The sequence below is a fragment of the Hyperolius riggenbachi genome, chromosome 4, assembly GCF_040937935.1.
Source record: "Hyperolius riggenbachi isolate aHypRig1 chromosome 4, aHypRig1.pri, whole genome shotgun sequence".
Lineage (NCBI taxonomy): Eukaryota > Metazoa > Chordata > Amphibia > Anura > Hyperoliidae > Hyperolius > Hyperolius riggenbachi.
The window spans coordinates 298,925,287-298,939,987 of record NC_090649.1 but is presented as its reverse complement, the minus strand read 5'-3'; the positions used below and the strand labels follow the sequence as shown (position 1 = coordinate 298,939,987).

At 44.9% G+C, this 14,701-nt stretch overlaps 1 protein-coding gene across 1 annotated transcript in view; it reads right to left on the bottom strand.

The window, feature by feature from the left end:
• Positions 1 to 14,701, bottom strand: part of LOC137570758 (enoyl-[acyl-carrier-protein] reductase, mitochondrial-like) — a 99,047-nt gene that overhangs the window by 38,343 nt on the left and 46,003 nt on the right. The window contains exon 4 of the mRNA XM_068279480.1: positions 11,257 to 11,400. Within this exon, the coding sequence (XP_068135581.1) occupies positions 11,257 to 11,400 (144 nt within the window). The remainder of the gene's footprint in view (positions 1 to 11,256; positions 11,401 to 14,701) is intronic.

Genomic DNA, 14,701 nt, shown 5'->3' with positions numbered 1-14,701 from the left:
TCCACCCACGTTCACGCAGGACTCGACCCCTGATAAAACTCCTTTCTTCTATCATGAGAGATCCAGCTGTTTTTTAAGTAATTAAATTGGTAAAACAATTGATATGGTTTTTTTTGTGGGGTGTTTTTGTTACTTGTAACATTTGTAGTTAATGGGTAAGGAACCTAGAACTGGAAATGGGGTGATTTCACCGCACCCTTAAGGATGTTTGAAAAAGCTTGTTCTCACTGTCATTGATCAGTCCTCAGTGGAGAAGGGTAGAGAAGTTTACAACTTCCTTGCAAATGAACACCGCTAGTTGTTTGATAGGTGTAACGGGCTGACTGAATAAGCAGTAATGTACCTGCATCTTTTTAATGGACCTCTTCCTGTTCACTTCCACCTCCACCTGGACGTGGTGGAGCTCGGGAACAACAGAAAAATATAATACTTGTTGTATTTCAATTTACAATTAAAGGGAACCTGAAGCGAGAGGTATACAGAGGCTGTCATATTTCTTTCCTTTTAAAGAACACCAGGGCCCATATGCAATTCACTTTTTCTCCTGGGTTTTCTCCTAAGTGATATTTTCACAACTTGTCATAAAATACCTTTTAAGCCATCAGCATTCAAGAAAATTCTCAAAATAAATTTGATAGTACTTTTTCACCAACTTTTGGGTAGTTTTGCAATTGTAAAATGCTGAAAATTTAGTTTAAAGAGAAAATGAAAACTGTGTCCTAGAACAGTGTTTCTCAACCTTGGGTCCGCGGAGCCCTGGGGGTACATTGGCAGCTGTCAGGGGGTCCCCCAGGGGCCGCAGACAAAATGGCTGATCTCGTCCCCACGGGAAAAGTGTCAGACAGGGCAGGCAGTGTCAGTGGCAAAGGGCGCAGCAACTTACTTAGCACCATTCCTGCGTGGACTCCTGTGGCCGGGCTCTTCTCCTGTCCGGGCTCTCCTCCTGTCGCCGCCTCGCGTCCTGTCGCCATGGTTACCCGACAGTCTCTCATGATGTCAGAATTGCTGCCAGAAGTAACCATAGCGATAAGACACGGCGAGAGGAGGAGAGCCTGGCGACAGGAGGCTATGTAAGATATGTACCTGGCTATCTATACTGGAGCACCTATAACTCGCTAACTACACTGGGGCACCACCTGTACCCAGGGCCGGAGATACCATAGGAAAAAACGGGCAATTGCCCCAGGGCCCCAGAGCCTGTAGGGGCCCCCAAGTTGTCCCTCCTCATCTTAGCTGTTGCTCCCCAGGTACTCTGCAGAGTCTGTTATGTTGGGAGGTGATTGGGAGAGGGTCAGCAGCCAGCTCAGGGGCCCTGTTACTTGAACCGGCCCTGTCTGTACCTGGCTATCTATTCTGGGGAACCACCTGTACCTGGTTAATCTATTCTGGGGCACCACCTGAATTTGGCTAATCTATTCTGGGGCACTACCTGCACCTGGCTAATCTATTCTGGAGACTGGAGCACCTCCTGCACCTGGCTAATCTATTCTGGGGCATCACCTTCACCTGGCTAATCTATTCTGGGGCACCACCTGTACCTGGCTATCTATACTGGAGCACCTATAGCTTTCTGCCTACACTATGGCATCTGTACCTGGCTACCTATACTGGGGCACATATAGCTTGCTGTCATGCAAAGCCACAGCGCCAGGTATTACGTTGTTATGGGTATATAAATGCGTACTCCAATCCACCTCCAGAGATCCCTCCTGTGGGTGCCTGTAGTGCAACTCCGAGCACCCCAAGAAAAGAAAAGAGGGATTCTCTCAGTGGATAATATTCAAGGCAAATTTATTTGTGAACTCATCAATCAGGTATATACAAAAATGTCACTCACCTAACGAGGGTCTTATGCCATTAGGACTCTCTTCGGAAAGTTTGCTTCCCACATAATTACCTATCCTGTGTGAACTGTATGCATACAGTTCACACAGGACAGGTAATTATGTTCTTTTTATATATATATGTGCTAGTAGCCCGCCCGCTCTCATATCCCCTGATGACGGCAAAACGCCGAAACTAGTCGGGTCGTGAGCGGGCTATGCACCTGAGTTCGTATTTGTTACTCTAGTACCACAAGGGTGGGAAGCAAACTTTCTGGAGAGGGTCCTAATGGCATAGGACCCTCGTTATGTGAGTGACATTTGTGTATATACCTGATTGATGAGTTCACATCCGCCGATCCCAAATTCCGCTTCCTTTTAATTCCGGACCAGTTCCGCGGAAATCTCTCTCTCTCTCTCTCTCTCTCTCTCTCTCTCTCTCTCTCTCTCTCTCTCTCTCTCTCATCCATCCAATCATCACATCATCCAGTACAGAATTGCAGATTTTCAAAACAGCTTACATACCATAGCTGGGATTTGAACCCAGGACTCAGTGTGTAGTAGGTATCTGTCTTACCCTCTAGACCATGAACCACACTACATGCTAAAGCTGGCCTAGCATAAAGCATACTACCATTATGATCAATTCGATAGTAAAAGTAGCATGATTAAGGATTTGTACTTATTTGTACTTTTTGAAAAGCATGCTTATATACCATAGCTGGGATTTGAACCCAGGACTCAGTGTGTAGTAGGTATCTGTCTTGCCCTCTAGACCATGAACCACACTACATGGTAGTAGGTATCTGTCTTACCCACTAGACCATCAACCACACTCAGGGCCAGGCTGAGGCAGAGGGTGGAGAGGCTCCAGCCTCAGGGCGCAGTGTAGGAGGGGGTGCACAATTCATTCAGCTGTCATTCCCAATTGTGTTTGAAGCAGAAAGAAATAAGAAAAGGTGATACATGGCAGCGACTGCAAGCCAGATAAGTAGAGATTAAGGTGTTGGGGGGGTTGGGGGTCCTGGGGCACCTCTTAGTGTAATAGCAATCAGTGTGTGACGGCTGGGGTGGGAGGGATGGGGGGGCGCACTTTGCTGTCTCAGCCTTGGGTGCTGAAGGACCTTGTCCCACCTCTGACCACACTACATGCTAAAGCTGGCCTAGCATGTACCATACTACCATTATGATCAATTCAATAGAAACTTTTTCTATTGAATTGATGCTACTGTGTAGCATGTAGTGTGGTTGATGGTCTAGGGGGTAAGACAGATACCTACTACCATGTAGTGTGGTTGATGGTCTAGGGCAGGGGTCTGCAACCTTTAAGACATAAAGAGCCACTTGGACCCGTTTCCGAAAAGAAAAAAAAACTGGGAGCCGCAAAACCATTATAAAACAAATCTAACACTGCATATATTGTTTCTTACCTTAATGCTATATACAGGATCAGATATGACCCCAATATGCACAAATCGTTAGCAGATATGACCCCAATATGCACAATCCTTCAGCAGATCTGACCCCAATATGCACAATCCTTCAGCAGATCTGACACCAATATGCACAATCCTTCAGCAGATATGAAAAGAAAAACCCATTTACTCACCTAGTCAGAAGACCTCCTGTCACGATCTCCTCCTGTCCCGACCTCCTTGTGGCGCGCAACTCCCACGATCCTCTTCCTTCCCGACGTCACGTCCTGCCTGAATTACACTGTAGGGCTACGGGAAAATGGCCGCCCTAAGCCCCGCACTGCACCGGTCCGGCGGCCTCTCTGATAGGCTGCCGGCCAGCGGCAGCACACGTCACACGCGTGCCGCAGCCACTGACACACACTACCTGAGCCGCGGCCTAGGAGCCGCGGCAAAGGTGGAAAAGAGCCGCATGCGGCTCTGGAGCCACGGGTTGTCTACTCCTGGTCTAGGGGGTAAGACAGATACCTACTACACACTGAGTCCTGGGTTCAAATCCCAGCTATAGTATATAAGCATGCTTTTCAAAAAGTACAAATCTTTAATCATGCTACTTTTACTATCGAATTGATCATAATGGTAGTATGCTTTATGCTAGGCCAGCTTTAGCATGTAGTGTGGTTCATGGTCTAGAGGGTAAGACAGATACCTACTACACACTGAGTCCTGGGTTCAAATCCCAGCTATGGTATATAAGCATGCTTTTCAAAAAGTACAAATCCTTAATCATGCTACTTTTACTATCGAATTGATCATAATGGTAGTATGCTTTATGCTAGGCCAGCTTTAGCATGTAGTGTGGTTCATGGTCTAGAGGGTAAGACAGATACCTACTACACACTGAGTCCTGGGTTCAAATCCCAGCTATGGTGTATAAGCTGTTTTGAAAATCTGCAATTCTGTACTTGATGATAGGATGGAGGAAAACTCCACGGGAATTATAAAATTTCCGCAGAATTCCGTTTGAGAGGTATAGGAATTTCGTTTCGACTACCGGAATCGGAATTAATCCAATTCCGGCCGGAATCACTGGATTAATAATTCCGCCGAATTTTCCGACTGAGAGAATCCCTCTTTTCTTTTCTTGGGGTGCTCGGAGTTGCACTACAGGCACCCACAGGAGGGATCTCTGGAGGTGGATTGGAGTACGCATTTATATACCCATAACAACGTAATACCTGGCGCTGTGGCTTTGCATGACATTTTCTGTGAATAAAGGAAGGATATATCCCTGGCACGGCTGCAAAGGTGGTTGTAAGTAAGAAAGGAAGAGGATATTGTATGTTTTCATCTTTGGGACGCCTCTAATTATCCACTCACATATAGCTTGCTACCTATACTGGGGGCACCTGTACCTTGCTAACCTATACTGTGGGCACCTATGGCTTGACACCTATACTGGGGACACCTATGCCTTGCTACCTTTTCTAGGGAACCTATACCTGGATACCTATATTGGGGGCACCTATACCTAGCTAGGACATGGGGTCAAGAGGTGACGCAGAGGGACCGGGGGGGGGGGGGACAAAAGAGGCACAGGGGTAACAGAGGGGGAGAAAATGGGCACAGGGGAACAGAGGTGACACAGAGGGGGTCAAAAGAGGCACAGGGAGAACAGAGATAATACGGGGAGATGAGGTGACACAGAGGGAGACAAATGAGGCACAAACTGAGGTGACACAAAGGGGAACAAAAGGAGCATAGGGAGAACAGAGGGGGACAAAACAAGAACGGATTCGGGTTAAAAATGGACATGGTCCTTATCTCATTTGTTAACCAGCGACTACCTATATACCATTTTTTTCGGTAGGGGGTATATTTGCCTAGGGATGACTCACAAAGGGGTACACGTGCATAAAAGGTTGAGAAGTGAACCACTGTCCTAGGAGATAATTCAGGTGAAAAGTGAATTGCATATGGCCCCAGTTGTTTAGCAGTGCTGCTGATCTCTTTGGCTGCAGTAGTGGCTGAAACACACCTGAAACAAGCATGCAGCTAATCTTGTCAGATTTGTCAAACATCTGATCTGCATGCTTGTTCAGGATCTAAGGCTTAACGTATTAGAGGCAGAGAATTTTCAGGACTGCCAGGCAACTGGTATTGTTTAAATTAAACAAATATGTCAGCCTCCATATCCCTCTCACTTCAGGTTCCCTTTAAGCCTTCTTGCTCACACAGAAATAATAAAGGTGCCAGAATAGGGTAAAAACATTTAAAATCTGTTTAAAAAGGGTGGTAGTGGTGGGCTTACCTCCAGAGCAAATAAACAGACTGTTGATTTAAGTTCAACAATAATACAATTTATTCAAGTACTTTGCATTGTGGAGTACTTGAATACATAGTATTATTGTTGAACTTAAACAAACACAGTCTGTGTATTTGCTGGGGGGGGGTAAGCCCACCACTACTGCCCTTTTTAAATGGATTTTAAATGTTTTGACCCTATTTAACGCTTCTGTTTAAAGGTTCTTTTCATATTGCAAATCCACCCTAGGTGGAAGGGCGTTACTCCTGGTTTCTTCTACAGAGAGCAACTCCTTAACCTGAGTGGAGTCACAATCTCCCCACCTGCATATACAGTGGTTGCCTTTGTGGTAACCCACATTTGTGAGTATACTGTAATCACTTAAAGTGAATGTTTACCTATTTAAAAAACAAAAAGTCAGATCCTCACCTAAGGAGAGGGAAGGCTCGGTCCTAATGAGCCTTCCCTCTCCATACTACGCATGAGCGAGCGTCCTCTATGACGCACTCGCGCGTGCGTAGTATGGAGCGGCCCGTCTTTGGAAGCCCGAGTGCTCCCGAAGGCCTCCGAAGTCCCTGCGGCGGCGGACGCGAACGGGGGAGCCAGCGCAGCACCGAGGGCATCGGGAGAGGAGAGGGAAGGCTCATTAGGACCGAGCCTTCCCTCTCATTAGGTGAATATCTGACTTTTTGGTTTTTAAATAGGTAACCACTGGCTTTAAACACCTTTCAATACCATGGCTGTTTAATGTGCTACACTATATTGGGTTCTCGGTGTCCCTTTCTTTCTCCCTCTACAAGCTCACACAGGAATAGTCAGTGATAATTCATACATTGTTATACTGAGGAAGGGAGGAGGTTTGGGGGGAGAAGGAGGTAGTGTGCAAATGTCATCACTGCCTTGATCTGGCCTTGTGTGAGAATGCACTCTTTTTTGAAATAGGGCACTACAGAGGCAGCCTAGACTGGGGGAGAAGGAAGCCAGTCACCTCCCTACCATTCACTGTAGCATAATGCAGCACATATAACCCCACAGTGGCAGCCTGCCATAAAGAGTTTTAGCAAACACCATGCTGTACTCTCATTCTGTTCATTACATTGATTATATTACGCAGCATGAGGAGAGGATTGAACTGGAGATGGGACACTGCAGGGTACTGAGGCCCCAATTACACAAGGAGAACCTTAATGCATTTTTTGTTGCTAGCGCTCGGCACAGGCAATGGAAACATGGTCCCCATACAGTTATATCTGAGCATGGCCTTGCTTAAATGCGACGAGTTGCAATGTTGCTGCTGGGTTACATCACTCTGTGCTAACAATCCTTGTCATTCTGATGCATGAACTTGTAGCTGAAAGGTGCTTGGGGCCAGCAAATGGGTGGATGGTCTGCCAGACAAAGGTGCAGCTCAGCCTTTCACTAAAAAATGGGCCTAAAGCTCATAATCAGGAAGCTTAGGTCATTTTACCACTATTTTCAACTCAGGCTCAGTTAATTAAAGACTTATTTTAAAAAGGCACATGTACCGCAAAGTCCCCGTTAGCCGGAACTCAGGCAACGGAAATTTCAAGTAACTGGCATGCCTGAGGGGATAACGGGCACTTTGTTTATAGGGTGTTTGCAGCCTTTTAAATACTTACCCAGCCTCCAGCGACATCTTGCAGCCTTCTTCTTGCTCCTAGCGAGCTCCTAGTGGCTTCAGGCGTCCGTACACAGTTCTTGGCATCAGGGCCGGGACAAGGTCCACCATCAACAGAGGCTGAGCTGCCCAAGTGCGCCCCCCCCCCCCCCTCAGTAAAGTTACTGAACATTTCTCCTGGGCATTCCCATAAACACAGACAGGTCAGGACATATTTATGGGACAAACTCAGGACATATTTATGGAACAAACTATATACAAAGGTACTGCACATTATTACAACTAAAAGGCTGTTCCGTATGATTTCTCAATGCAGCCACCATGTTATTGGTGGTGGTTAGAAGCTCCTATGCTGCATGTTAATTGTGCACAGACAACAACCCTTAAAAACTGAAGAAAAACTGAAGAAAAAAAAGCCTTTTTAACATACCTGGGGCTTCCTCTAGCCCCCCATAGTCTCCGAGGTCCCTCGGTGTCCTCAGGGTCCCCTTCAGTCATCCGGCTAGAGCTCCCAAAATCATGCGACTTAGCCCAAAATCACAGCAAAGTGCGCATGCACAGCCTGTCAGCGCTCCTGGCAAGATGGCACAGGCTGTCTCTGTAAGCTTACTGCGCATGCATGGTTCTCTGATGACTTAGTTGTGCGTGTGCAGTAGGCTTAGAGACGGCCTTCGCCATCTTGCCAGGATCATGGGCGCACTTTGCCACAACGTCGAGTGAAGGCACAGGATTTTGGGAGCTCCAGCCGGACGACTGAAGGGGATCCTGAGCACGCCGAGGGACCATGGAGACTACTTGGGGGGGGGGGGGGGGGGGGGGGTCGGTTGGGATAGAGGAAGCCCCGGGTATGTTAAAGTCTTTTTTTTTTTCAGTTCAGGGTCTCTTTAAATGTTCAGAAGATGGCTAAATGATAAATAGTGTTTCACTGACGTAATGATGTTGGGACAAGTGCCATTACCCATAAATTCAAGATACTCTGCTTTACTATCCAGCAGAGGCACATCCACTAGCTAGTAGCTAAAATTGTCCTAGGATTCAACTGCAGTATGAGCTGTCTGCCTGATTTACGTGCACCAGAAAGTGTCACTTCACGTGATGCAGCAGAATACACACCTAGGCAGACAGTGCAAGATGACAGTGAGTCTGCCACACACACACAATTACTAACAGGACTGTCCCTCTGCTAGTGACAAAAGCACATGTTTTATAGCCACATTAATCAGTGTGCTGTGCCAACAGAACATTTATATGACACAGGCATATAAGCAATCATACAGGATCTGCTCTATACGCACTGTGCTGAGTCCAGCTAGCTGCCAAAGCTGCAGGCTGACCCGATAACATGGCTCCAGTCCATGCTCATTACATCTATATACATGCACTTACTTTTTATTTTAACTAAGGGCACACGCTGGGCCCGCAGGGCGCAGTTGAATCCACCACCACTCCTGCTTGCCTGACCCTGAGACAGGAGACGCTGAGAGGCACGTTCGCCCGGTGGGCGGGACTCTGACAGGCTGATGCACGCTGGCTGGCTCTCATCACAACAGAGAGAGGGGCTGGCGTCCGTGACCATGACAACCAGCCCCACATCTTCTCTCCGCTCCAACTTCATCCCCGGCAGCCAGCCCTGCTGGTAAAGTGAGTGGTGAGCTGTGCAGTTGCGGGGGGGCGGAGCGGCGGCGGGCACCCAGCTAGTAAGCCATGTACAACACAGGCACAACACAGACCTGTCACCTGTTCCTTGCGCCCACTCCAGACTGCAGTGACCTGCGCCCAGAGGCTCCAGCCTCGTCAGCCTCTGTGTCGGCACGGCCCTGCTTGGCATGTCACGTGACCCAATGCAGGTCAGGTGACACACCAGCTTCCATGCACAGGGGAAGCTTGGAAAGCCGCTAGGAGCAGGGCTAGATTTACCATAAGGCAATGTAGGCACGTGCCTACAGGCGCCTGATGTTGGAAAGGCGGCTCATTCCACCTCCCCAAGCGCCTCCCTCTTATCCTATAGATTTCCCTTCAGTCAAGGGCACCTTTAGTTACTTCTAGCTACCTAATACTTGGGGTCACCTCTATTTATTTAATATTGAGGGTACTTCTGGCTACCTGATACTTAAGGGCACCTGTAGCTATCTATGATGGGCAAGGGAAGTAAGGGAGAAGTGACAGCTGAGCCAGCCAGCTGGCACACTTGTGGTGCAGTTTGTTGGGAGCTTGTAGGTTCATGGAGGGCGAAGTCTAAGGTGCCAGGACGTCTATGCCTATAGGCTCCCATAAGGTAAATCCTGGGCCTGGCTAGGAGCCTGCTAGGAGCAAGAGGAAGGCTGCAAGATGTCACTGGATGGCTCAGTGAGTGTTTGGGGGGGAGGTTTGTGCTTTTTAAGCCGGTTGCTTAAAGAGAACCTGTACTGAGTAAAAATATTTAAAATAAACACATGAGGTAACTTCAAGTGAACATTACAGTTACCTTGCCATCAGTTCCTCTCAGAAGCTCACCATTTTCTTCTGACAATAATCCCATCCAGTTCTGACAATATTTTGTCAGATCTGAAATATATCAGTTGCTGTCTGTAAAATATCAGTTGCTGTCAGTTATAGCTGAGAGGAAAACGGATGTACCAGGTAATGTTCATGTTTCCCTATGGCTCAAGTGGGCGATGTTACAGTTTAACTGTGTGCTGACCAGAAAGCTGTTATGGGGTAATGGCTATTTTCAAAATGGAGGACGGAAAATTCCCTTGATCACAGTGAACAAACAGGACGCGGGACAGGAGAAAGACACTGAGGAGTAGACTACATGGAAGGTAAGTATGACTTGTGTATGCTTATTTTGACTTTTATTTTCAGTACAGGTTTTCTTTAAAGAGAATCTGTATTGTTAAAATCACACAAAAGTAAACATACCAGTGCGTTAGGTGACATCTCCTATTACCCTCTGTCACAATTTCGCCGCTCCCCGCCGCATTAAAAGTGGTTAAAAACAGTTTTACAAAGTTTGTTTATAAACAAACAAAATGGCCACCAAAGCAGGAAGTAGGTTGATGTACAGTATGTCCACACATAGAAAATACATCCATACACAAGCAGGCTGTATACAGCCTTCCTTCTGAATCTCAAGAGATCATTTGTGTGTTTCTTTCACCCTGCATCTCTCATGCACTGAAGTTTCAGGCTGCTCTTTTCTTCCTGCAAACAGCTTTGCCCTTGTCTGAATTTCCTCAGTATGTGAAAGCCCAGCCAGCTCAGAGGACGATTTATCCAGCTTGTAAAAGATGAGAGAAGAGAGAAGCTGCCCTAATCTAAATAATAGACAGGCAGTGTGCATAGAGGGGCCTGGAAGGGGGAGTTCATAGCAGAACCACAACACTGAAGAACTTGGCAGCCTTCCAGACACAGGCTGACAAGTCTGACAAGAGAGCGATAAGTTGAATTATTACAGAGATGGTGATAGTACAAAGTGCTGAAGTAAGCCAGAACACATTAGAATAGCTTTTGGAACTTGTAGGATGATAAAAAACAGGATGCAATTTTTGTTACGGAGTCTCTTTAAGCAACTGGCAAGCACACTATCTGGCATCAGGCAATCCCCATCGGTGCTGCATACTGGGGACTCTGCTGTATATGGGAATTTTTCTATCAGTTGTCTGTGTAGCAGTGCCTTTTCTTTTGCTCCCAGAGTACCAAACAATTATATTTTGTCAGTGCCAAACCTGCAAGCCATGTTCAGCACCTTGGAGAGGTCTTGCTGTGCGGTAATTGAGCTGATAAGCTCAGACAGCAGGCGAAAATCAATGTGACTGGAATACTGTACCCACTTGTAAGTCAGATAAAATGCTAATGAATCAAGCATACAGCAAGGTACAGTACCTTGTGCTGTTTAATGCATAGGGTATCACAACCTACTTGGATGTCATTGAATCAATTCCTATGTTTCTGTAGTGATAATGATTGATTACAATTTTAGCTGTAAATTTGGTAGGTGATTATAATTAACTGTAGCTTGTACTGAACTTGACATAAGTTCATTTAACATTGTAGACATGTGAATTACACATCCAGGTACATTGCCTAACTTACCTGGCTCCAGGCTCACAAAGTCCATGAGCATCCGGTAGGCAGTGCAAGGGTTAACACTGAGAGTTGCTGCACTGAGCACAGGGATGTCTTTTGAAACAGGAATGACTTCATTTGCTTTGCAAACTGCTTCAGTCCTCCATGTACCTAACATGTGAGAAATAATTAGATTAGCCAAGAAATTACATTTCAGGTTTGTTGGTAGTTTAAACAGACTCTGTAACAAAATTTTCAGCCTTATTTCTTCTATCCTATAAGTTCCTATACCTGTTCTAATGTGCTCTGGCTTACTGCAGCCTTTCCTAGTTGCACAGTGACTGTGTTATCTCTGTTATATAATCTAATCTTCTTTCCTCTGTCGGCTCTGTCGGGCTCAGGCACTCAGCCTGGAATGTACTGGTCTGCTTGTGATAGGATATAAGCTATACACACCATCTCCAGGCCCCCTCCAAGCTCTGTATGACTCACACACTGAGCTACTCTCAGCCTATCACATGCTGTTAGCAGCCATGTCTTTTGTTTGTAAACACTGCCTAAAACTGGCAATTACAAGCCAGGATTGCAGCAGGGAGTGCCAGAAACAGCACAGAGGGGCCCAGGAGAACATAATGAATAGAATGGTATGCTTTTTATTGTAAGAATTTTAGAGTACATATTCTCTTTAAAGTGCACCTGAATTTCTTCTCTGCTCTTAAAAATACAGCATAATAAAATTTAAAGAAAAACATTTCTTTGTTACAGCTGATACACATCCTGCAATAATTCTGCATTGTGTCTACTTCCTGCTTTCATGGAAGCAGACATATTGTTGACATCCTGTGTTAATCAATTAGCTCTCTGCCATGACAGCCAGCTGACACATCTGAAGCATCAAATTATAACTTGTGCTTAGTCACAGATGAGGGGGAATTAGACTGGCTAAACTCTCTTAATACATTCAGGGTGCATTCCTCTATGTTTTCTTTCTGTCCTGTGCTGAGGTCCACTTTAAGAAATAATTTTTAAATGGACCTCTAGTGTAAATTAAAATTACAGCCTCCATTGAAGCAGCGTGGCTGTGAGCGTATAAGGCTGCATACCGCTCCCCTGTCTGCCTCCACACTTTGGGTAAGCCAAATTAGCCTTGTTCTCAACACAATACATTGTATTAGGTTACTCTGCCTTCCTTGCACATTATATACTTCTCTCACAGCACTAGCACTTTCTTGGCATTAAATTGACTGGCTTTTGATTCTTTGCACACTTTTGAATTGTGGATGCTTTTAGTGTTTTGCATTGTTGTTCATTGTTATATTGCACATTATTTGATTTTTTGCTAGTCTTTTATGACTGTTTCCCACTAGTACATTGTCCCAGTGCACTTTGCACTGTACTGCATTTTTTACTATACTCTTTGCAGCTTATTGGCACTTGCCCTATGTGTATTTATTCACTCTTACAAGAGTGTTATTGTCATATTTATTGGCAGCAGGCTGACTGACAACCCTTAAAGAAAACCTGAACTGAAAATTAAAAGTCAAAATAAGCATACACAAATCATACTTACCTTCCATGTAGTCTACTCCTCAGTGTCTTTCTCCTGTCCCGTGTCCTGTTTGTTCACTGTGATCAAGGGAATTTTCCGTCTTCCATTTTGAAAATGACCATTACCCATAACAGCTTTCTGGTCAGCACAGTTAAACTGTAACATCGTCCACTTGAGCCATAGGGAAACATGGACATTACCTGGTACATCAGTTTTCCTCTCCGCTATAACTGACAGCAACTGATATTTTACTGACAGCAACTGATATATTTCAGATCTGACAAAATATTGTCAGAACTGGAAGGGATTATTGTCAGAAGAAAATGGTGAGCTTCTGAGAGGAACTGATGGGAAGGTAACTATGTAATGTTCATTTGAATTTACCTCATGTTTTTATTTTAAATATTTTTACTCAGTACAGGTTCTCTTTAAGGAGAAACTTCGACCAAGAATTGAACTTTATCCCAATCAGTAGCTGATATCCCCTTTTACATGAGAAATGTATTCCTTTTCACAAACAGACCACCAGGGGGCGCTGTATGGCTGATATTGTGGTGAAACCCCTCCCACAAAGAAATTCTGAGTACGTACTCTTGGCAGTTTCCTGTCTGTGAACCCCGATTGCATGGTGGGAAATAGCTGTTTACAGCTGTTTCCAACCATGCAGCAGCTACATCACCTGCCAACAGTAAAAATGTCACCATGTGATAAATGTCAGAATATAAATCAGGGATTTAAAATATTTTACAATGGGCAAACACTGATTAAATAATTTATACATAATTATTGTAAAAATGAAGCACTTGTTTTATTACATTATTTTCACTGGAGTTTCTCTTTAAGGTGGCCACTAATGATCCAATCTTTTTCATCCAATCTTACAATTTCTATGTAATATAAGGTAACTGCCTGAAGTATCCATTCAGTATATCCACTCCATTTACCCTTATACTACATAGATTTGGTAAGATTGGATGAAAAAGATTGGATCATTAGTGGCCACCATTAGTCTTTAGGAGTGCCCACTGACTTTTATTGGTTTTTAACTGTGTTTTTACTTATTGTCAGCAGTGTATTTGAATAAAATTGACTTATAGAGTCTTGTGTCTCTTTGCAGCTATAGGCATCTGTTTGAGGTTTATTGTCAGCATATAATTGTCTTTATGCTTTATACCTACTTTATCCTTGCTCATTTTTGTTATGTTGGAAAACAAATTAAAATTAGTGTGAGGGACACTAACTTTATATGTTATAACAAATTACGATAGATGCAATTTCATTTACTTACCCTTTCCGCCTATCCTACGCCTTACAAGGCAAAGCCCCTCCCTGTCATGCAATAACGCCATGTTTTTTTTTGTGGAGGCTGAGTCACCTCCTCCACAGCCCAGGCTCCAGCTCCGTAGCCCACCCTCAGCTTTGTGGCTGCAAAATATTCACACAACATTCCTGTTTGAGGTGGGTAAAATCTTATATGATCAGAGCTGGAAGCGGGTTACAGAGATGGAGGTGGGGCTCTGGAGGAGGCAGAACCTAGCCTACAAAAAAAAAACCACCATGGTGTTATTGAGTGACAGAGGCAGGGCCTTCACCTCATATGGTGTATCGTGGGGGGAAGGAGTAATCGTGAGTAAAGAAAATTGCGGCTATCGTAATTCATTATAACATACTGTGTCTCTAACCCTGGATGTCTGCTTTAACCATTTCCTACATAATGAACATTTATAAATGTCCTATTCATGCACCTTTGTTGCAAATAGGATGTTTCCTAAAAGTCTTGCCATGTATGCGCCCCACAGGAGCATGTGTGTACATGCATTTGAACCCTTCAACCTGTGGCATGAAGTTGGTAAAACGCAACCCTACTTTTTCTACTAAAATGGTTTTACATGTCATTAATATAAAAACATTTTTGTCATTCAA